The sequence below is a fragment of the Polypterus senegalus genome, chromosome 5, assembly GCF_016835505.1.
Source record: "Polypterus senegalus isolate Bchr_013 chromosome 5, ASM1683550v1, whole genome shotgun sequence".
NCBI classification, from domain to species: domain Eukaryota; kingdom Metazoa; phylum Chordata; class Cladistia; order Polypteriformes; family Polypteridae; genus Polypterus; species Polypterus senegalus.
Genome location: NC_053158.1, coordinates 1,475,056 through 1,497,781, shown reverse-complemented (window position 1 = coordinate 1,497,781; position 22,726 = coordinate 1,475,056). Strand labels below are relative to the sequence as shown.

Below are 22,726 nucleotides of genomic sequence, written 5' to 3'. Positions count from 1 at the left end.
TCAGTCAGGTCTCCTCGTAATCTCCTGTTGCTTAAACTGTAAAGGCTCAGCTCTTTTAATCTTTTCCTTGTAGTTCATCACCTGTAGCCCCGAATCAGCCGAGTTGCTCTTCTCAGGACCTTCTCTTGTGCTGTTATGTCTTTATGGAGACCCAAACTGCACACAGGACTCCAGATGAGGCCTCACCAGTGTGTTATAAAGCCTGAGCAGAACCTCCTGTGACTTGTACTCCACACATCAAGGCGCTATATAACCTGCCAGTCTGTTAGCCTTCTTAATGGCTTCTGAACACTGTCGGAAAGTCGATAGCTTGGAGTCCACTATGACTCCTAAATCCTTCTCATAAGGTGGACTCTCTATTTTCTGACCACACATTGTGTATTCAAACCTCACCTTTTTACTTCCTATGTGTAATTCTTTACATTTACTGACATTAAATTCATCATCTGCCTAAGCCAGTCTGCCATCCAAGTCCTTCTGTGATGATATAACGGATTCCAAATTATCTGCTAATCCACCTCTCTTGGTATCATCTGCAAACTTAACCAGCATATCTCAGTTTTAATCCTCGTACGCCACTGCTGGGAGGCTTGTTTTGTTGTGGACGTGCTCTGTCTCTAGGTATGTCAGAGGACTGGGACTTCAAGAAGTGGGGTCCAGCCTCATGTGGGGAGGCAAAATGGGGGTTTGGGGGGAGAGAAAGAGAGCAAGCTATCTCTAATCTGTCTTTTTAATTCTTATAGTTATATGTACAAACATAACAATAGGCTTCATGGCAATAACTCCTGGGAAAATTGGAAATTAAGGTCAAAGCTGTCTCACTTTCAGTTAAAAATACAAAATGACATCAAAAATTCAGAAAATGCCAGACTCTTAAACATAATTTCCTTTGGCAAATGCATATACTTTTGTAAAGAAATAACTCTGACTAGAGAGGTGCCAAGCTTATCCTTTAAGTGAGCTGAATGTCCATAAACCAAAGAGCTATAAATCAGACACTTGCGAATGCCAATATGGAATAATCAGAACAAACAGAGTGGAAGCTGACCAGTGTCTGAGTGGAGAGCCGAGTGGGCGGCGGCAATTTAAATAGCACTGGGGCGGAGCCTCAGCTGCAGCATCGGGGGCTCCACCCCCCTGGACTTAACATGCAGTACACAAGAACTTTTAAATACATAAATAACATAATAGAATAATACGTATTGAATAAGCAAGACAATATTCATGAAGAGCTGATAAACCACAAACCTATTAGACAACGAAAAGAAGTAAAAGGAAAGAAGACCTGAGCCCCTTGTCTAGCGTGACACTAAGCCCACGTCTGCCTAGTCGGGGATGCTGATGCTGCTGCTGCTGCTGCTGGCTTGTCAGCTCGCTTGTGTTGATGCTGAAGTGTCCTTCCCGCTCCCTGATTGTCGTAGTATTGGATTTTCTTTTCCAGTAGAGTTGTTACATCGCTGGCGCTCACAGCTTCATAATCTGCTTTCACTTCTAGGATAAGATGGACCAGTTACTGCTGATGCTGCAAAGCGCCGATCCCATGGACGGTCAGCCGGAGCCCCCAGAGCTCCTGCAGCTGGAAGGTAAGTGACCGGCGCTGTCGTGATCGGCCCTTTCCGATGACACGAGATTGTTTGATTTTTTTATTTTTATTTTTGATCGAGTGCTCGAGCAGGTGGTAAGGTGCCACTCTTTTACTGCCCTTCCCTGTTACAGGTGCCTGCCATCAGATGGGACCACTTATCGACCTAAAGCTTGAAGACATCGACAGGTAATTAGACACATTATGGACTCTGTGTTGTGGGTCAGACTTGAGCCTCTTTGTTTTTTATGCTTTTTGTTTGTTTGTTTTTTTCATCTTTTGTGAGCCATAAAGCCCAGATTGAACACAATAATAATAATAATAATATTAATAAAAGTATTTTGTTACATTTAGAAAGCACATTTCTCAACACTCAAAGCACTTTACATGATGTGTGAGGAGCCACTTCAGCCACCACCGATGTGTAGCATCCACCTGAATGATGCAGCGGCAGCCATTTTGTGCCAGTACTCTCGCCACACATGAGCTGTTAGGTGGTGAACTGGTGAGAGAAAGAGCCAATCAGAAACAGGGGATGATATGGGAGCCAGAATGACTAGGCTATGGTGGGCAGTTTAGCCTGGACATCAGGATACACCCTACGCTTTATGAAGGATGCCCAGGGATCTTTTATTAGCACAGAGAGTCAGAACCTCTGTTTTATGTCTCATCTGAAGGGCAATGCCAGTTTTACAGCCCTGGGTTATTGGGATCTGCACACAGACCACAGGGTAAGCACCTCTTGCTGGCCTCACCTCTCCCAGCAGGAACCCAAGCTTTTCCTAGATGGTGTGGACGCTAGAGGGCACTGTTGCTCCTCAAACCCAACGTGACAAACACCAGGCACAAGTTAAAATCACAAGACAGCTTTTTATTACTAAGGTAACTTCCCAAAGCGTTTCCCACCACTACAGCCACAAGTAAGCAATACAGCACACACAATTCTTCTTCTTTCTCTGTTTTTTCTCCTCCACACTTCCAAAAGCTCTGTCTGTCTTCCACACAACTCTGGCTCATCCCTGTGAGGTCGGTCTGGTTCTTTCATATTGTCCAACCCGGAAGTGCTTCTACTCGTCTGCCCACATGATTTGCCAGCACTTCCGGGGCAGACGAAAACCTCATGTCCTACGGTCTACAGAACTCCATGTCCCGTGGTGCCTTGTGGGAATCCTTGGCACCAGTGTAAACTAAGGGGAGCTGCCATCTAGCGTCCCTTACTGTGCCCTTCCATCCAAGTGCTGGCTAGGCCTGAACACGCTTAGCTTCAGGTGGATGACCTTTTCTGCTGTGAATGTGGTGTGGCTGAGGTCCTGGCAGGGGTACGTTTGGGCAACAGTGAGAATTGGAGAAGGAGGCCAGTAATACCAGGACAGGATAGAAACCTTAATGGTTCTGTACTTAGTGGGGTGGGTGCCATGGCCTCCTCACAACACTTTTATGCCCAGCTGGCAGGATTTGCCTATCCTCCCTCTGTTGACATGACTTTGGGTTTCCTCTGTTTTGATTTATAAGATTTGAAAATGTATTATGGTACTGCGCTGCTGACCTTGACTCGGGACATTGTGGGTCCCACTAACATGCCTTCCAATGAGGAAGCAGAGCCTGGGGACTCTGAAGTGGGCTCTCCCATCTCTGGGACTGAAGTCACCGAGGTGGTCAAAAAACTCCTTGGTGGCAGGGCCCCGGGGGTGGATGAGATACCGGAGTTCCTTAAGGCTCTGGATGTTGTAGGACTGTCTTGGTTGACACGTCTCTGCAACATCGCATGGACATCGGGGACAGTGCCTCTGGATTGGCAGACGGGGTGGTGGTCCCCCTCTTTAAAAAGGGGGACCGGAGGGTGTGTTCCAACTATAGAGGGATCACACTCCTCAGCCTCCCTGGAAAAGTCTATTCGGGGGTTCTGGAGAGGAGGGTCCGTCGGATAGTCGAACCTCGGATTCAGGAGGAACAGTGTGGTTTTCATCCTGGTCGTGAAACAGTGGACCAGCTCTACACCCTTAGCAGGGTCCTGGAGGGTGATTGGGAGTTTGCCCACCAGTCTACATGTGTTTTGTGGACTTGGAAAAGGCGTTCGACCGTGTCCCTCGGGGAATCCTGTGGGGGGTGCTCCGGGAGTATGGGGTACTGGACCCCTGATAAGAACTGTTCGGTCTCTGTACAACCGGTGTCAGAGCTTGGTCCGCATTGCCGGCAGTAAGTCGAGCCCGTTTCCAGTGAGAGTTGGACTCCGCCAGGGCTGCCCTTTGTCACCGATTCTGTTCATAACTTTTATGGACAGAATTTCTAGGCGCAACCAGGGTGTTGAAGGGGTCGGTTTGGTGGACTCAGGATTGGGTCACTGCTTTTGCAGATGATGTTGTCCTGTTTGCTTCATCAGGCCGTGATCTTCAGCTCTCTGGATCGGTTCGCAGCTGTGAAGCGGCTGGGATGAGAATCAGCACCTCCAAATCCGAGCATGGTCCTCAGCGGAAAAGGGTGGAGTGCCCTCTCAGGGTTGGGGAGAGATCCTGCCCCAAGTGGAGGAGTTCAAGTATCTCGGGGTCTTGTTCACGAGTGAGGGAAGAATGGAGCGTGAGATGACAGGCGGATCGGTGCGGCATCCGCAGTGATGCAGGCTCTGCATCGGTCTGTCGTGGTGAAAAAGGAGCTGAGCCGTAAGGCAAAGCTCTCAATTTACCAGTCGATCTATGCTCCTACCCTCACCTATGGTCATGAGCTATGGGTAGTGACCGAAAGAAGGAGATTGCGAATACAAGCGACTGAAGTGAGTTTCCTCCACAGGGTGTCTGGACTTTCCCTTAAAGATAAGGTGAGAAGCTCAGAGTAGAGCCGCTGCTCCTCCGCATCGAGAGGAGTCAGGTGAGGTGGCTCGGGCATCTGATCAGGATGCCTCCTGGACGCCTCCCTGGTGAGGTGTTCGGCACGCCCAACCGGGAGGAGGCCCGGGAAGACCCAGGACACGCTGGAGGGACTATGTCTCCGGCTGGCCTGGGAGCATGGGATTCTCCGGAAGAGCTGGAAGAAGTGGCGGGGAGAGGGAAGTCTGGGCCTCTCTGCTTAAGCTGCTGCCCCCGCAACCCGACCTCGGATAAGTGGAAGAGGATGGATGGATGGATGGATGAAAATGTATTATATCTGTGGACACTTTTTCTATAGTGTTGTTTCTTGTGACTGAAGACAGAGATATAATTAAAGTTAGTAAAAATCTTTAATTGATACACACCAGGCAAAGGTAAAATGACAGAGAAGCACAGTCCTAGGACACCTGCCCTTCATTTTCCCAAATTTTTATAGGGTTTTTGTCTTATGACTTTAGTTACACAAGTATTTCAAAATATTAGCCTGAATCAGCACTACCAGAAATCTACAGGTGGAATACATCTGTTAGTTTCCTTAGTTTGGGGCTCGATGAGTCCGCACTTGTGGTTTTTTGTGTAGTAACCTTAAAACAAGAAGTAGCACTTGGCACGCACACTTTGGGCACGCTGGGTCTTCATGACCCTTGTCACGTACACCATGGGCAAGCAGAGTTTTACATGGCTCTTGTCGCGTACACCAGATTGATCAAGCTGTTTTGTATTTTCCCACATATCCTATATACATTTTTCTCCCAGCTTTTAAAGGAATACTAATAATAATTCTTTGCATGTATCTAGCGCTTTTCTCACTACTCAAAGCGCTCAGCGATTGCAGGTTAAGGGTCTTGCTCAAGGGCCCAACAGAGCAGAGTCCCTATTGGCATTTACGGGATTCGAACTGACAGCCTTCCGATTGCCAGTGCAGATCCCTCGCCTCAGAGCCACCACTCCGCCTACACGACACATGAAGACTCAAACTCAACAGAGGCCTGTGGTGACCAGTTCTTAACAAAAGCAAAACACTTTCCACATAACTCGTGTCACATAATCCACAAGTCTGTTATCCATTCATGAGGGCCAAACGTGCAAAATGTGTGCATTTTTTTTGCTAAAATATTATTAACAGTTACTTACTGGAAAACTCCACGTTGAATGTCAACAGGAAAGACATCATACCCACAATGCTGTGTGTTTGAATTGAAGACCCACCATCTAGCCCTCATTCATTGGTCTTCACGAGAGAACTATGGTACAAAAAGACATACAGTGGGTATAGAAAAGAACCCCCCTTTGAAATATTCCCATTTTTTTTGCTTTACAGCCTTAAATTTAAACACACACACTAATATTTTTCCAGCTTTACTAATTCAATGCCACCTCTAACATCCAAGTGAAAGACATCACAGGTACAGTTCAGAAGAATAATAAAAAATCAAAAACAAATTCTGAGATTAATAAAGGACCCAAACTCAATCAGGTGTCAGTGCCCACCATTCCCATTGCGGTTGCTGTCTTCCTTCCACCTGTGATCAACTGTAATTGGTGTGATTAGTGAAGCTGTTCCTGGTCCATTCATTCCCTTACTTAGTAGTGCGACTGACAGCAAACAACTGACTATGGGTGGCAGGCCACTTTCAGAAGATCTCAGGGACAGAGTTGTGGACAGACAGAAGGCAGGAGATGGAGACAAAAACATCTCAAAGGCTTCATCAATCCCAAGGAGCTCAGTAAAGTCCATCATAAAGAAGTGTTTGGTATGACTAGGAACCCTCCAGACTGGATGGAAGAGCAAGGAGGACACTAGTAAGAGAGGCTACCTGGAGGCCAATGGCCACTTTGAAGGAGTTCCAAGATTTTATGACAAAGAGTGGTCATTAATGGTGTGCAGGTGACAACAATTTGACAAGTGCTCCACCATTTTGGCTTGTTCAGGAGGGTCGCAAGGAAAAGGCCACATGAAGGCTCGTTTGAGCTTTCCCAGAATGCACCTTGAAGATTCTGATGCCAAGTGGAAAAAGGTCTTATGGTCAGATGAGACCAAAATCAAACTCTTTGGCCTCAACACCAAACGGTCCACCAATGCAGCTCACCATCCAAAACACACCATACCTACAGTAAAGCATGGAGGGGGCAGCATCCTGTTGTGGGGGGGCCTGGGGCTGGGAAAAATGGATGGGGCAAAATAGCATCAAATTCAGGAGGAAAACCTGCTACCCTCTGCCAGAAGGTTGAAGACGGGCAGAATGTTCATCTTTCAACACAACAACCTAAGCACACAGCAAAATGGACCACCCAGTGGCTAAAGGAGAAAAAAGTGAATGTCCTGGTGTGGCCAGTCAGAGCCCAGACCTGAATCACAGTGGAAAGATCTGAAGATAGCAGACCACCAAAGCTCACCATCCAATGTGACCGAACTTGAAGAGTTAAACTGTAAAGAAGAACAACAACAACATTTATTTACATTATATAGCACATTTTCATACAAACAGTATGTTATACTACATGTTTCTTTATGTCACTATATCTGGACAATACTGTTATGAGTTTTATTCACATGTGCATGTTAACTGTGGCACACAGAGGCTCAGCAGTTAGAAGTGCTAGCCAAGCATTGGATTAGATAGCCTAAGACAACTGGAGGCTTGTATAGTCAGCTTAAACACAGGTTAGGGTATTTCTGTCCTCTATCAGCACAAATCTTCTTTCCTTATTGGGAGAATGAGAATCCTCCCAGCGTAGGGACGGAGAAAATGGATGACTGTGTTGATCCAGATTCCCACCTGGATAAGTCTGTCCATATGCCTCCCGTCTGTAACTGTAAAACGTCAGTAAATGTAAGCTAAAAGATATTTTGTCTCATGTGATTCTTGTACCGCGTAATCACTATGGGAGGGATATCGCCTTTTCTGGTATATTATGATATTGTTTAATTATTTAATAAGCCACAATATTAAAAGAACACATTTCCAAGAGAGCTAATGCCTCTGCAGGAACCACAGTAGCTCAAAGTGCTTTATATATTAAAGAATAGAAAAATAAAAGACAAATAAGAAAAAAAATAAATCAACATTAATTAACATCGAATAAGAGTAAGGTTCAATGGCCAGGGGGGGGCAGAAAAAACAAAAAAACTCCAGACGGCTGGAGAAAAAATAAAATCTGTAGGGATTCCAGACCATGAGACCCCCCCAGTCCCCTCTGGGCATTCTACCTAACATAAATGAAACAGTCCTCTTTGGATTTAGGGTTCTCACGGAAGGACTTGATGATGATGATCACGTAGACTTCTGCCTTTTAATCCATCCATCATTGTTGGAGCATCATGAAGCTTTGAGTAGGTGGAGGTGGCAGGCCAAAGAAACAGAAGAGAGAGTAGGGGTCAGTACGATTTTAGAGCCACCATGAATAGTTATTATGAGGAATTGAACATACAGAGTATCAGGATTAAGTTAAATTAAGTTAAATTGAAGTTATAAAAAGGCCATGTTAAAGTAATGTGTTTTCAGCAGTGTTTTAAAGTGCTCTACTGTATCAGCCTGGCGAATTCCTATTGGCAGGCTATTCCAGATTTTAGGTGCATAGCAGCAGAAGGCCGCCTCACCACTTCTTTTAAGTTTTGTTCTTGGAATTCTAAGGAGACACTCATTTGAGGATCTGAGGTTACGATTTGGAATATAAGGTGTCAGACATTCCGATATATAAGATGGGCTAGATTATTTAAGGCTTTATAAACCATAAGCAGAATTTTAAAGTCAATCCTGAATGACACAGGTAACCAGTGTAGTGACATCAAAACTGGAGAAATGTGTTCGGATTTTCTTTTCCTAGTTAGGATTCTAGCAGCTGCATTCTGCACTCGTTGCAAACGATTTATGTCTTTTTTGGGTAGTCCTGAGAGGAGTGCGTTACAGTAATCTAGTCGACTGAAAACAAACGCGTGAACTAATTTCTCAGCATCTTTCAGTGATATAAGAGGTCTAACTTTACTTATGTTTCTTAAGTGAAAAATGCTGTCCTAGTGATCTGATTAATATGCATTTAAAATTCAGATTACAGTCAACAATTACCCCTAAGCTTTTTACCTCCGTCTTGACTTTTAATCCTAATGTATCCAGTTTATTTCTAATAGCCTCATTGTATCCATTATTGCTAATCACTAAGATTTCAGTTTTCTCTTTATTTAACTTGAGAAAGTTACTATTCATCCATTCTGAGATACAAGTCAGACATTGTGTTAGTGAATCAAGAGATCGGGTCATCAGGTGCTATTGATAAGTACAGCTGTGTGTCATCAGCATAGCTGTGGTAGCTCACGTTGTGCCCTGAGATAATCTGACCTAACGGAAGCATGTAGATTGAGAAGAGCAGCGACCCAGGATAGAGCCTTGTGGAACACCATATCGGATATCATGTGTCTTCGAGTTGTAATTACCACAACTAACAAAAAATTTTCTCCCTGTCAGGTAGGATTCAAACCAATTTAAGACCTGCCAGAGAGGCCCACCCATTGACTAAGGCGATTTCTAAGAATATTATGATCAATGGTGTCAAATGCAGCACTCAAGAAGAGTGGGAGCAAATATTACACAGTCTAGGTGTGCCAAGCTGATAGAGAAGAATCAACAGACTCAAGGCTGTCATTAAAGCAAAAGGGGTCAACAAAATGACAGTGACATTTGATCCTTTATTAATCTCAGTTGGTCTTGTTTTTATTTTTTTATAATTTTTCTGAACTGTAGCCTTGATATCTGTCACTTGGATGTTAGAGGTGGCATTGAGTAAGTAAAGCCGGGAAGAAATATTAGTTTGTGAGTTTACATTTAAGGCTGTACAGGAAAATAAAAAAAGGGAATATTTCAAAGGGGGGATTCTTTTTGATACCCACTGTGTGTGTATTTAACTTGTTTTAAATGCTAACTTCCTTTCCCATAATAGAATGCTTACTCCATATATACATACATATTCAGGCCAGAGAGAAGCCAGGGAGCAGTGCAGCCATCACAGCCTGTTCTTCACAGCCTGTTCTTCAGGTACGTCCATCAGTGACATGGAGGCGCTTGTGACTTGGTGCTCGATCCTCGTCGTTATCACCTCTCACATGTTTACATATTCAGAGATATTATTTCTGGACTGAACCCAAAGAGTTCTCATCGCGTATGACAGACTTGTGTGTTTTTTAACCATGTTGTTCAAGCAGGCCTCGGCACTTTTACAATCGCCTGCTTGTCTGTTTGTCCTTCCTGTGTTTTCTGTCCATCTTTCCAGCCTGCGCTTTTCACTTGTCATTTGTTCATCTCTCTGGCCCTCTCTCTCTGCTCGTATCAGTCAAATTAGATACAATGAAGTGAACTTTACAGATCATGGTGATAAACCGCAAATGTTGGCTACAGTGTCCTTAATGCTGCTGGGCTTACCTTGTAATTACCTGTGTAATTACAGAGTAACAAGGTGCTATTACCTTGTAATTACTGTGTGATACGGTGAAATGCTATAATTAACTCATTTAGGGCTAATTATTTTTTTTCTTATCTCCCAGGGCTGAACATTTTCCAAAACTAACATTTTTTAAAAAAGAACACAAAGCAATTGTTTAACATATCAAATCAACAAAAAATATTTACTTTTGACAAATGTTACTGTCTTGCATGTTGTATGAGCCTGCATACTCTATGATTTCACATACATATCACATACATTTTACACAGCAAAGTCTGATGTCGCTCAGAGCAGCCAATTTCAGTCATTGCCACATTGCACTGCTTACAATACGTGTTGCTTTGGTGCCTACTTTTCAATTGTCTGTTGCTGCACTTTCTCACATATATTGTTAGTGTGTACTGTAGAGACAAGTCACCCTTTTGCCATCGTGCCATTCCACTGCCACCAAGTTTTCTGCCCACATGAAAACCGTATTGTCACCTCTTCTGAAACTTTATGAACTTTATGCATGGCATTATAGCCTGGCTCACCCCATGGGATTTGCTTCTGTTTATTACAGAAGTGAATCAAACTTTGCAGCCGTCGTACCTATCACCATGCTGCATAACCTGTCCAAAGCCACCAGGGGACAAAGCACGCTTGGACCAATGCTCCCTGAAGTTCTATCACCAGTTCTGTCCCATCTCTATTTGTAATACCACAGCACGCTTCATCTCGTCTTTTGTTGTGGGTTTACACTTTGAAAACGAGAATGCGATGCAAATGCAGCCCCGATTTAAAAATTTCTCTGCCTACCTGTTTGTCTCGCCTGACGGTAGCTGAAAAGCAGCATCAGGAGAGAGCAGCCTGAAGTACAGCAGCTGGTGATCTGTCGTGTCCAACAGCAAGCCATGCCATCTTGTGAAGTCCAGCAGCCAGATCGGCTCTCAACGGATCAATGTCTGTGTATTTATCCCACGCCAACCTTGCCGTAGATGCATCGGCTGCGCGGCGCTCAACTGGCAGCCGATGCGGCTTCTCACTCTCTTGCCCGATCTCCTGATCACTGTCAATAAAATCCGATTCTGAAAAATCAGAGTCCGACTCAGCGATAATCGCAAAACATTGTCTGCCGAGTGTTTTCTTTTCTGCACTCACTTCGGCTCCCTTGTCACATGTCGATGCCATCTTGCCATTGTTTACATTTCGCAACTCACGCACACGCTAGGATTAGTTGCGAGTCAAGTCTAGCATTCCTCCAAGCACAGAGGAAATGCCTGTGACGTGACAGTGAGATTTGTCACCATTACCAGCTGATTATCGCCCTCTATCCCTGGATGTCGACTTTAGTCGACATTCGCCCTCAACCTCTCCTGTCGACAAAAGTCGACATCCGCCCTAAAAGAGTTAAGCACTCAGCTGTAATTGTTATTCCACAGTTTTTATAAGTATGTGTGTGTATAAATAGTGAGATAGCAGTTACAATTGAGTGCCTAATTATAGCATTACACCGTATCACACAGTAATTACAAGGTAATAACACCTCATCACTCTGTAACTATACAGGTAATGACATGGTAAGTATTGGGGACACCCAATCTAAAGTGGCACCCAGAATTCTTCTGTCAGTGTGGCATTTCAGTTTGTTTATTTTGAATACATTTGTACACATTTCTAAACTCCCGTCCTTGATTTGTCATTCTGGGGTACTGAATGTTGTTTGATGTGGGAAAAAAAATGAACTTCAGTGATTTTAGCCCAAAGCTGGAACACAATAACACAAGGTGACAAAACTGAAGGGGTCTGAAGACTTTTCTGAATGAAGTGTAACCCACTGTCATATGAAAAAGCTCACATGGCGATGGTAACTTTCTTATTTTGATCGTTTCCGACAGGTCTTTCAATGTCGGCTTTTCCACTGAACAGTTTGTGATTTGTGCATTTTAGGAGACACTCTGAATTGTCGGAGCTGAATGTCCGTGTGATGGAGGCCCTCTCTATGTATGCCAAACTGATGAACGAAGACCCAATCTACACCATGTACGCCAAGCTTCAAAGTCAGCAGTTTTATGTGCCGCAGGCGGCAACTCCAGGTACCTCGCAGGTAAGTGGAATGCCATTCAGATCGGCGTGTGGCAGGTCACTTGTAAATGACAGGGAATTGTCCCATAATCATCGGGGAAAAAAGTTGTTTAAAAAGATGGAAGTCACATCCAGAGGGGGATGACGTGCCAGTCCTAGTAGACTTGCCACCTTCCACGATGAGTAAAGTTCTATCTGATCTGCCTTCATTCGGGGGGTGCTGGCTTTGCTCCCACCATTATACATCACAGGCCAACCCATTCATGAACAAGAAAGACCAAGAGGTGCCATAAGGCCTAAACAGCAAATCAACTTGGTAAAGGAAGTTGCGGGTTCCGAGGGCCCTTATTGTCATTTGATAGCTCTACAAACTTTCAAGGCAGCCTGAAGAAGGGGCCTGAGTTGCCTCCAGAGTTGGCATATCGTAATCTTTTTAGTTAGCCAGTTAAAGGGGTCATGTTGCTTGACGTCTCACTACATTCATAATGGCTAATATGGTACAACACCCTCGTACTACAGACAACTCTACAAAAATTCAAGTATATGGGGGTCACCGATCCAAGAGAAGAAAGTAGCACCCACCCCCGAAGTCGACAGCCGGATCGGCCAAGCAACAACAGCGTTCGCCTCGCTCAAGTGGTCTCTATGGAGGAAACTCAACATCTCCCTCAAGACTGCTGATTCTCCTTTATGGATCCAAAACATGGACCCTGCTCAAACAAGAGCTGAACACGCTCGAGGTTTTCCAAACACGATGCCGGCGGCAGATCCTGGGTGTCTCCTTCCAAAGTGAAATCGCACAGATGAGCTGCAACCACCAAGCAACGGTTGAAAAGGCTGAGATGGTTCAGCCGCATCTGCAGAATGAACACCTGCTGGATGCCATGCAAGCGACTCTGGCGGAAACGCCCTGAGGATTGGATGGTTCAAAGAGCGCCGTCTACAAAAGACCCTCTTGAGGGGGATCTGAGAAACCAGCGACTTGGCCTCAACGATGCCAAAGCCATAGGCATGGACTGAATAGCATGGAAAGGCGTTACACGTAAATCCAGCGGTATCTACAGCAGTGTATGCCCTCCGGAGGTAAGCCCATTCTATCACCAGCTAAGGATCAGAGAGTGACAGAGAGAGCCTTCATTTACGTATTTTTAACACTAGAATCACTGAAGGCTACAAAAAAACTCATAATCCCGAGCCACCTTAAATTCCTTCGCACCTCTACCATCAGTGTCTTTTGTGTTGTAAGTGTGCCGATCAGCACAAGCAGCCTGCTGTTCCCATTCCCACCCTTGATGGAGCTCAACTCGGGCAAAAAGCTCTCCCAGCTCAAGTGCGTTTATCGTGTTGTGAAGTGCCTGGAGTTGTGGAGGATAAATAATATCTCGTTATGTGGAATAAATACATGTCATGTACGCTCCGTTTCTACAACGATATAAGTCACATAAAAATGTTTTTCATATAAAGACAATCACAAAACACAATCACAAACAGGACTTTGCACGATACCTTGGTGAGCTCTGTAAGTCCTGCTGTTTCCAATAGGGACTCGTGTGGGGCAGACTGACTGGCAGGATGATGCCCGACCTGTTGCTGCATTCAAACGGTGCCATCTTTCTCCTTTACGCCTGGTACAGCTGCGTTGTTCTTATATGTGAGTGGACGTTTCTTGCGGGGAGGGCTTCTGTTTTGAACCCTTGTCCTCATCTGAGTTCACCTCTGCTATAGCTCGTCTTTATTTGAAAACTAGTAGTGTCAGCTCGGGGCGAGCGTGAACGCAACTGACAGAATAAAACTGAATAAACAAAACGCTAACTTTTACAAATACTATAAATTTACACCGGCTGTTACAGACTCAGAATAAATGTTTGTTTTTATTGTATAATAGTAACAATAAGAGCCGCTCACTACTCAAAATGCACGCGCTCAGATTCGAACCCATGACCTATTGATTATGAGTCAGCAGTTCTTACCGCTGTGCCACCCAAAGCGGTTGTGTCAGCATTGTACCCAAGCCCGATTTCGTTTTCTTCAGTTATATTCTTGTTTTTTTATACCTTTTGTGAAAGTGTTTATTTGACCTTTGGACTTCAGTCTTCACACATTATACACTTCACGTGGTGGACGCTGGCCCGGACACAGACAGACAGACATGTTGTTCTTCACCACACACCATTATTACTAGAACAAAGTAACCGGAAAACCCCAGCCTCTTGTTTCCAAAGTCCAGGCGTCCTTTTCTGGTGTTCCATCAATTCTTGCCTCACATTTCCTGTCATCCTACATTACATAGATCATTGTAGAGTCTTCCCCAACTTTCTGGTGTGGCGGAAGTGCTGGGCTCAAGATATTATTTACCCCTTTCTCTTTACACTCCTCCGGTTCCTGGGCGTCCAGGCCGGGCTCTCTCGGCTGCAATGATGAACATCTAGTGTGGAGGACGCAAGCCCTCCTCTGGTCCTTTCCCGGCCGGGCAGACATGGAAAACCTGTTTCGCCCATTGTAGGTCATCCTACATTACATAGATCATTGTAGATAATAACGAGATATTATTTACCCCTTTCTCTTTCACTCCATTTCTCTCTGCTGCAATTGCATTTGGAGGACGCTTTTTTCCTGTTTCGCCTAACTCTTTTAGGGTGGATGTCGACTTTTGTCAACACGAGGGGTCAAGAGCAGATGTCAACTAAAGTCAACATCCAGGGGCAGAGGGTGTAAAAAAAAAAAGCTATAAACGTTTATAAAACTTGCCGTTACATAATAGGTAGACCCTCTTGGCTAGGAAGACTGTTAGACTCTTTGACTTCACATCGAATCTCGGCATGTGCGTGAGTAGCGTAGAGTAAACGGTGTGTAGAATGGCATCAACATCAGGCGAGAGAGCAAAGCGAATGCGCAAAGTAAATTTATTTATTGCGTATTATTGCTGAATCAGACTTATCAGACTCCGATTTTGATGCAAGTAATCTGGGGATCTGAAAGTCAGGTACCTGCATCAGCTGATCATGCGCCTGATGAACCTGCGGCAAAGTTTACCCTGGGAGGACTAGCAGACGTAGATCTGTGGGAGGCAGGCTGGCAGTTGGACTTCATAACATGACACGCTGTGCTGGTGGACGCTACGACTACGTCAAGCTGTTTTTGTCCAGAACGTGCTTTTCAGCTTATGAATGATGACTCTCATGGAATAAGTCTGTGAATTGACATTACTGTAGGGGCTCATAGAACATAAAATAGAGTGACATTTGTCATAAAGAAGTATTTTATGTTGATTTATGTGTGTAACCATTGCTTTGTGTGCCTTTTAGAAAAAAAGAGATTTTTTGGAAAAAATATTCATCCCTGGGACAAAAGAAAAAAGAATTAGCCCTGAAAGAGTTAATGTGAACATTTGAATATTCTGGACAGACAGGCCATTCAGCCCAACAATGCCTTGCCAGTCCCACCCACTTAAATCCTCTAAAATAACATCAAGATGCATTTTGAAGATCCACACACGGACCACAGGGGTAAGCTAAGTGCCCCCTGCTGGCCTCACCAACACCTCTGCCTGCAGCAACTCAAGCTTTTCCTAGATGGTCTCCCATCCAAGCACTGGCCAGGCCTGAACAGGCGGATGACCACTTCTGAAGTGCCGGGGGTATCCAGTAACACAGAGGTAGGTACCCTCTACAACTCCAGACACCTCACACCCAACTAAACGGACTTGAGCTGGGAGAGTTGAGCTCCGTCTAGGCGGGTGAAGGGACAGCAGGCTGCTTGTGCTGATCGACACATTTACAAGACAAAAGACACTGACGGAGAGGTGCGAGTAGATTTAAGGTGGGCCGGGATTACGAGTTTTTTCGTAGGCTTCAGGGATTCTAGTCTTCATGATTCGGAGGTAGTCGGTGCCACGCTCTGTTAAGTGCAGTCGTCTAGTCCAACATACCCATCGACTCACTCGGACACCTCAGATTTTGTTTTTATTCCAAATGGTGGGCTGTAGTATGTGCATGAAAGGGGACCACCACTGAGTGTTTACCCAGGAGTGCAATGCATTGGAGGCAATGGTGAGGACTAAGGAGCCACAGGGGGGTATTGGACCTCTGAAACAGAAGAGAAGCTCATCTGTCTCCTGTCTCGTGTTTTACATAACCTGACAGAATGGAATAAAGAAAAACAAAGGGCCGAGATTGTGGCCGAACACTCCATATCTGCATACCCTTTGTACAGCACCGGCTCTGTCAGACTGCGTGTCATTGGTGGGAAAACAACTCTGCTGGTAAGTCATCATGTGGTCGGTAAACGTGATATGAGCAGCAGTTTTCCGTTTATGGTCTGGCGACACGATTAGCAATTCTGATGTACCCTACGACCAGAAGTCGCGGACGGTGACATCGGCGTTTGTGTGAATGACTAGGTGTAGGCGTATTTGACAAGAGGTTTACTAGTCAGTAAAGACCCTGACTTCTGAATCTTTGTCTTGAGTAGCAGGTTTTTCCCTTTTGTCTAAATCTTTGTTTTACCTCCGGTGGCTTCAAGTCCTTTACCTGCCTATTTTTCGATTCTTCTTTTAGGTATACGCAGGACAAGCAACAGGGGGCACCTTTACAGTGAGCGGCCCCCAGATGGGCACAATCCAGAGCTACAGCCTCGCACAAGAGCAAAGCCCATCCGTGAACCAAGGTGCCGTCACCTCGAACGTGGCTGGTGTGGCTATGCCCAGCCCGCCGGTGCCAGGGCCGAATTCCTTTTCAGGGTAAGAGCAGCAACCGCTGATTCCTAGAATGTCCAGTCTGTCTGTTTATTGCCCAGTAATGTCTGACCAGAAAGAAGGAGGTGCAGGGCTCGGTCATTTTTTTACATTTTGTCACCTCTCCCAATGGGATGCTCTGCTAAGCTGTCACTTTTGAAAATAATAACAATTTGCCAGGTAATGTGGCCTTTCTTTGAAACTCTTAAGATGCAAATACCGTTGTGTGAAAAAGTAAGTGCACCTCCATGGAAACTGTTGCAAACGTGGCCTGCAGATAAAAGTGAACTGCTAGGACAAAGGACATGTCACACTGACACGGGGTCTTCATTCACATCATCTAAATGAATGAAAAATGATTTGTCACATGGAAAAAAATAAGTCCACCCCTTCACTGATCAGCACTTCAAATTCATCCAATTAGAATCAGGTGTTCAGATGATGGCCAAGAGGTCAGCGTGTCTGTCTGCGGAGAGAGTGTCTTCCGCGTCGAGAGGTTTTCTGACCTCGGCGGTGACATTCATGTGACTCTGGTGACTCTTCCAATGAAGTCAGTAGACGGATTGGGAGAGCATGGGGGGGGTCATGGGGTCGTATGAGGGGTGTGTGACACTCCTAAAATCTTTAAAAGGTCTGTAGAGTCCTGGTGTTCCCTGTTTGTGAGACATGGACACTATCCGGTGACCTGAGAAGAAGACTGGACTCCTTCATGTGTGTTTGAAGGGTCCTCGCTTATTGCTGGTCTGCTTTGTGTTGCTCACAGAGTCTCAATTGAGGCACATAACCTGCATTGTGAAGGAGTGTCAGTTACCCGATTACAGCCATGTGGCGCGGTTACCAGAGGGTGATCCAGCTAATTGTTAAGGACCTGAGTGGTTGCATCAGGCCAAGGGGACACCCACAGAACACATGGCTGTGGCAGATTGAGGGTCATTTATGGACGGTCGGACTACACCACATGTCTGCCTGGGTGGTTGCCAACCAGGATCCTGAGATGTTTCGTAGTGTGGTGGGTGTGGCAACCTGACCTGACCTGACCTGTAGACAGATGAGGTTGCCAATGATGAGACCCTCCTTATGGGCACTGAAGGTGGACCTGACCGTCTGATTTAAACCACAGATGTTGAGGGTCTGCTGTTTGTTCTTATTGCTCCAGACATGAGTGGTGTCATCATGCCAAGATCTAAAGAGCTCTCTAAGGCCCTCGGAAAGAAGGCTGGGGATGCCAAGGAGTCTGGCAAAGGGATTACAAATGATGGCCAAATTATCCCCACTAGAAAGAAACTCGTCAACAAGAGGTGTAGATTTCAAATGAGTGCTGATTTGTCCTGGACTGGACCGGCCCAGCAGATTCAGCCCAAAAGCTGACCGTTTGATACTAAAGGAACTCGCCAAGAACCCCAGAATTTTATTTGTGGATCTGCAGGTACAGTAACTCTTGCCAAAGCTGGCATCAAAGTGCACACATCTACCATCGGATAGAGATGGCACTGATCGGACCTGCCAGGAGAAAGACTTTGTTGGCCAAAAAGAACATTAGTTTGCCGTTGAACCTTCTGGAACAGATGAATCAAAGGTCGAGTGGTTTGGCCGCAGTCACAGTAGATGTGTTAGGTGGAAACTGAAGACTTCATTTCAGGTGAAGAAGAACCTCATACCAGCTCTCAAGCATGGTGGTCGAAATGCTCTGGTTTAGGGTTGAGGCCTGGGCAGACTCTACAATCGGCCTCTTATCAAAGTATGCTTGAGGAGAAGGTGCAGCCATTTATCTAAAAGTTGAGGTGGGACCCAAAGCACGGGAGTGAATCCACCACAGAGTGACGTCAAGAAGACGAAATGTAGGATTACAGACTGGCCAAGCGAAAGGCCTGGTTTGAATCGGGCAAACGGTTGAAATGGGCAGGACATGCATGAAGACCCACAAACATCTTGTAACTGAAGGAATTTTGCATGAAGAAGTGGTCCAGAATTTCACAGCGTGTACGCCTGAGACTGGTGGGCACTGATGCGAGAGGCCTACAAGATGTCATTTCTGCCAAGAGGGCAATACCCGCTTCTTAGGCCAAGAGGTGCCTTCCTTTTTCCCTTAGCAGACCGCGACATCTACTGATATTTTGGTTGAGGAGGCCCTCGTGTCTTTACTCAGGTGGCCCCATTTGCATGAAGCTCTTAATCAAATACATGGGAAAATTCAACAACTTCAACGGGGTGCACTTACTTTTTCACATGACTGTATGTGCCTCCCCTTGACATAAAGGAAGGAGGCAGTAAATAATAATAATAATTCTTTGCATTTATATAGCGCTTTTCTCACTACTCAAAAATGGGCAAATATTTCTATATTCAAAAATAAAAACGGTTCTGGCCTATGGGGTCGTTTCAGTAGCCCTGAGTGGGCCAACTTCTCTGTAGCCTCCTCGGTGGGGTGTCAGAGTCACGGACCGCCATGTCATAGTGACGTGCCTACAAGTGAGGCGGGCCAAACTGAAAAGAAGAGCTGGGCGTGAATCAAAACTGAACCGTAGGGGGGTGACACCCTGAATCTGTCCTCTGGGATTCAGTCGCTTTAGATGCTCCGTTTCTTTCACTAGACCTTTCCTTTATTAACAGCAGATTTCAGGGGTCTTGTCAGGGGTCTTGAGCTGTGCTGTGGGAATCAGAAGATGGCTACTGATACTCCGCTCTGTTTCTCTCTCTCTCTCTCTCTTTTACAGCGCCTTGGTAAATTCGGGATCAGGGAGCGCATACCTGAGCCAGCCTCCAGTTTATACCCCTCCATCAACAGCGGTCAGCATGGATGTGCCTGCTTATCCGAGCGCTGCCAACAGTGTCCCCCAGATGCCCAGTTACACCATGGACCCCGCAGCACTTGCACAGCCAGTGGACGGCCAGCAGCCGCCGGGTTTCTCCTCCCAGAAGGCCCTGCTGTAGGACTGTTGAACTTGACTCTTCGAGTATCCCTTTGTCCGACTATGGCTGGCGACTCTCTCGGGGGCGGCAGAGACCCCCTGCGGTGGGTTCTGCTCACTCTAAAGGGTCGGGAGGATGGCAGACACGAGGACGTCCACGGGGCACTTGTGAGGAAAGCCGTCTTATTTATTTATTGTAGCATCTCGTGCCCCCTGGATGTTAAGCGGCGGTGTCCGGCGCGGCTGGCTGGACGCTCCATGAAATATCCGAGCTTGGCTCCCGGTCATTTGTTGTACATAAACTGAGATGTAAGTTTTGGTATGAGGCGCTCTCGAGCCCGAATACGAGTCTCTGTTCAATTCATTTCATTTCCTGTCCTGTCATTTGAACTAACGGCTAGTGATCGGCGTATTTTAGTGCATTTTCATTTCGATTGGGGTGGGCTCCTCGGGGGGGGGTCGGGTTTCGGTAAAGAAAGACGGGCATGACCGACACTGGCATACCAATTGGGGAGTCTGGGACTTTGGAGGAATGTTCCTCCAGTGGGTTTCAGTGCACATTTGTTAAGAAGCCATAAAGAACAACACTGAAAGGAGTCCTCGTGTGTCCCTGCGCTCCTCTGTTACTCCGTCTCCGCGACGCAAAAGAGTCTAAACTTGAAAACACATCGGTTTGTAGAGCACCTTATATGATAAGACCCCCCGGCAGATGTGAGCCAGTGGTCTGCAATTTTATAGAATCTTTCAGGGTAAGCACACTGGTTAGGCTTCTTCAGGGTCATTGCTCTGCTGTTATATAGCGCCTTTCACATTAAGCCCTGTTATTAAGCCATTCATGGAGAGCTCACTCACAAAGCTGTGTATTTAACTGTGGCACCGTTCACAAAACGTCTTATTAGAGTGGTGATCGGTATTTTTATAGGGCCTTTCACACCTGGACATGTGCTGCCTGTTTATGTAGCGCCTTTCACAGTGACACCATCACAAGGCTTTATGGAGTAATGACTGCTGCTTATGTCCCAAATCTTGAGCCAGCACTGTGTATGTATTTTATAGCGCCTTTCACATTAAGCCATGTTCCAAGGTGATGGACAAGTGCAGGCTTTATATAGCGCCTTTCATGCTGAGCCCCATTATAAACCAACTTATGCTCTGCATTTCAGTGGCACCTTTCGTGGTAAGCTCTGTCACAGAGTTGTGGACCAGCCCAGTGCATTTCAACATGGCAACTTTCACAGCAGCCCCCTCTCACAAAGCTACTTACGCAGTAGTGGTCAGAATTTTTATAGCGCCTTTCACAGTGTCACCATCACAAGGCTTTATGGAGTAATGATGGCTATTTATGACCCAAAGCTTGGGCTGGCATGGTATATTTATTTTATAGCGCCTTTCACATCAAGCCGTATTCCAAAGTGACTGACACCTGCAGCATTTACAGTATATAGCGCCTTTCATGCTGAGCCCCATTATAAACCAACTTGTGCTCTGCATTTCGATGGCACCTTTCACAGTGTGCCCTGTCACATTTCTGTAATGCTTTCCGTGGCAAACTCTATCAAGATGCTCTTTTGGTGCTCGGCATATGTGGCACCTTCCAGGTTGTGCTCTGTCACAGACTTGTGGACCATCTCAGTGTATTTCAACTTGGCACCTTTCACAGCAGCCCCTCTCACAAAGCTACTTGCGCAGTAGTGGTCAGTATTTTATAGCACCTTTCACAGTGACACCATCAACGGCTTTAGGGAGTAATGATGGCTATTTATGACAAAAACTTGGGCTGGCATGGTATATTTACTTTATAGCGCCTTTCACATCAAGCCGTATTCCAAAGTGACTGACACCTGCAGCATTTACAGTATATAGCGCCTTTCATGCTGAGCCCCATTATAAACCAACTTGTGCTCTGCATTTCTTGGCACCTTTCACAGTGTGCCCTGTCACATTTCTGTAATGCTTTCCGTGGCAAACTCTATCAAGATGCTCTTTTGGTGCGGCACCCTTTATGTGGCACCTTCCAGGTTGTGCTCTGTCACAGACTTGTGGACCATCTCAGTGTATTTCAACTTGGCACCTTTCACAGCAGCCCCTCTCACAAAGCTACTTTAAGTAGTGGTCAGTATTTTGTTTAGCGCCTTTCACAGTGACACCATCACGGCTTTAACACCTAATGATGGCTATTTATGACAAAAACTTGGGCTGGCATGGTATATTTATTTTATAGCGCCTTTCACATCAAGCCGTATTCCAAAGTGACTGACACCTGCAGCATTTACAGTATATAGCGCCTTTCATGCTGAGCCCCATTATAAACCAACTTGTAGGCTTGTGCTCGGCATTTCAATGGCACCTTTCAGTGACACCATCACAAGGCTTTATGGAGTAATGACGGCTATTTATGACCCAAAGCTTGGGTGGCACTGTGTATTTATTATATAGCACCTTTCACATTGAACCGTATTCCAAAGCGATGGACACATGCAGAATTTATATAGCGCCTTTCATGCTGAGCCCTATTATAAACCAACTTGCACTGGACCCTTCACTTTAGCAGAACGGCTTCCTTAGCGTCGGCCATTCATAATGCTCTGTAAATGGTGGCCCTTGGGTGACACACCCTGGGTGGCTGCCTGTGTCACCTCATGGACTGCCCAGCTCTCCCAATGCGCTCTGCCTTTATTTTTTTCACTTTTCTTAGTGTCCCCCCTCTCACAAAGGGGTGACGATTCAACGTCATTACCCACGTCTGACCAAATCAGAATTCTGTCCGGGCCTCTCGATCACCAACCATGAGTTGGTGCTGAAGTGTCAACTAATGTGTCACAGTGCATGGACAAGCAGGTCACCACAGTACGGTGTGTCGTTTTTCTGATGTGACATTACACCTTCATTCTGATTTGTCTCTACAAGACTCTCCTGACTGCCCCCTCTCATTCTGGCACCGGCTCATCCGACCCACCATTTGGTTTCTTGCCGAAGTGAAGCCACATGTCGGTGACTCGGCTGATGACAGCTGGATGGATGACCTGCTTGTCTTGTGTCTTCACGCTTGTTGGGTGCAAACCCTGGAGTAGAGCCAAGCAGCCAAACCCCACCCACCCACGGGACCCTTCAGTTGAGTTCTTTGAGTGGTGGCCACCTGCTT

At 45.9% G+C, this 22,726-nt stretch overlaps 1 protein-coding gene across 1 annotated transcript in view; it reads left to right on the top strand.

Annotated features, from left to right (window-relative positions):
* The window catches only part of stam (signal transducing adaptor molecule (SH3 domain and ITAM motif) 1), a 79,426-nt gene extending 59,478 nt beyond the window's left edge, over window positions 1-19,948 (top strand). The window contains exons 10-14 of the mRNA XM_039754268.1: window positions 1,496-1,583; window positions 1,717-1,771; window positions 11,809-11,965; window positions 16,500-16,681; window positions 19,390-19,948. Of these exons, the coding sequence (XP_039610202.1) occupies window positions 1,496-1,583; window positions 1,717-1,771; window positions 11,809-11,965; window positions 16,500-16,681; window positions 19,390-19,606 (699 nt within the window). The 3' untranslated portion in view covers window positions 19,607-19,948. The remainder of the gene's footprint in view (window positions 1-1,495; window positions 1,584-1,716; window positions 1,772-11,808; window positions 11,966-16,499; window positions 16,682-19,389) is intronic.
* Window positions 19,949-22,726: the final 2,778 nt, after the last annotated feature.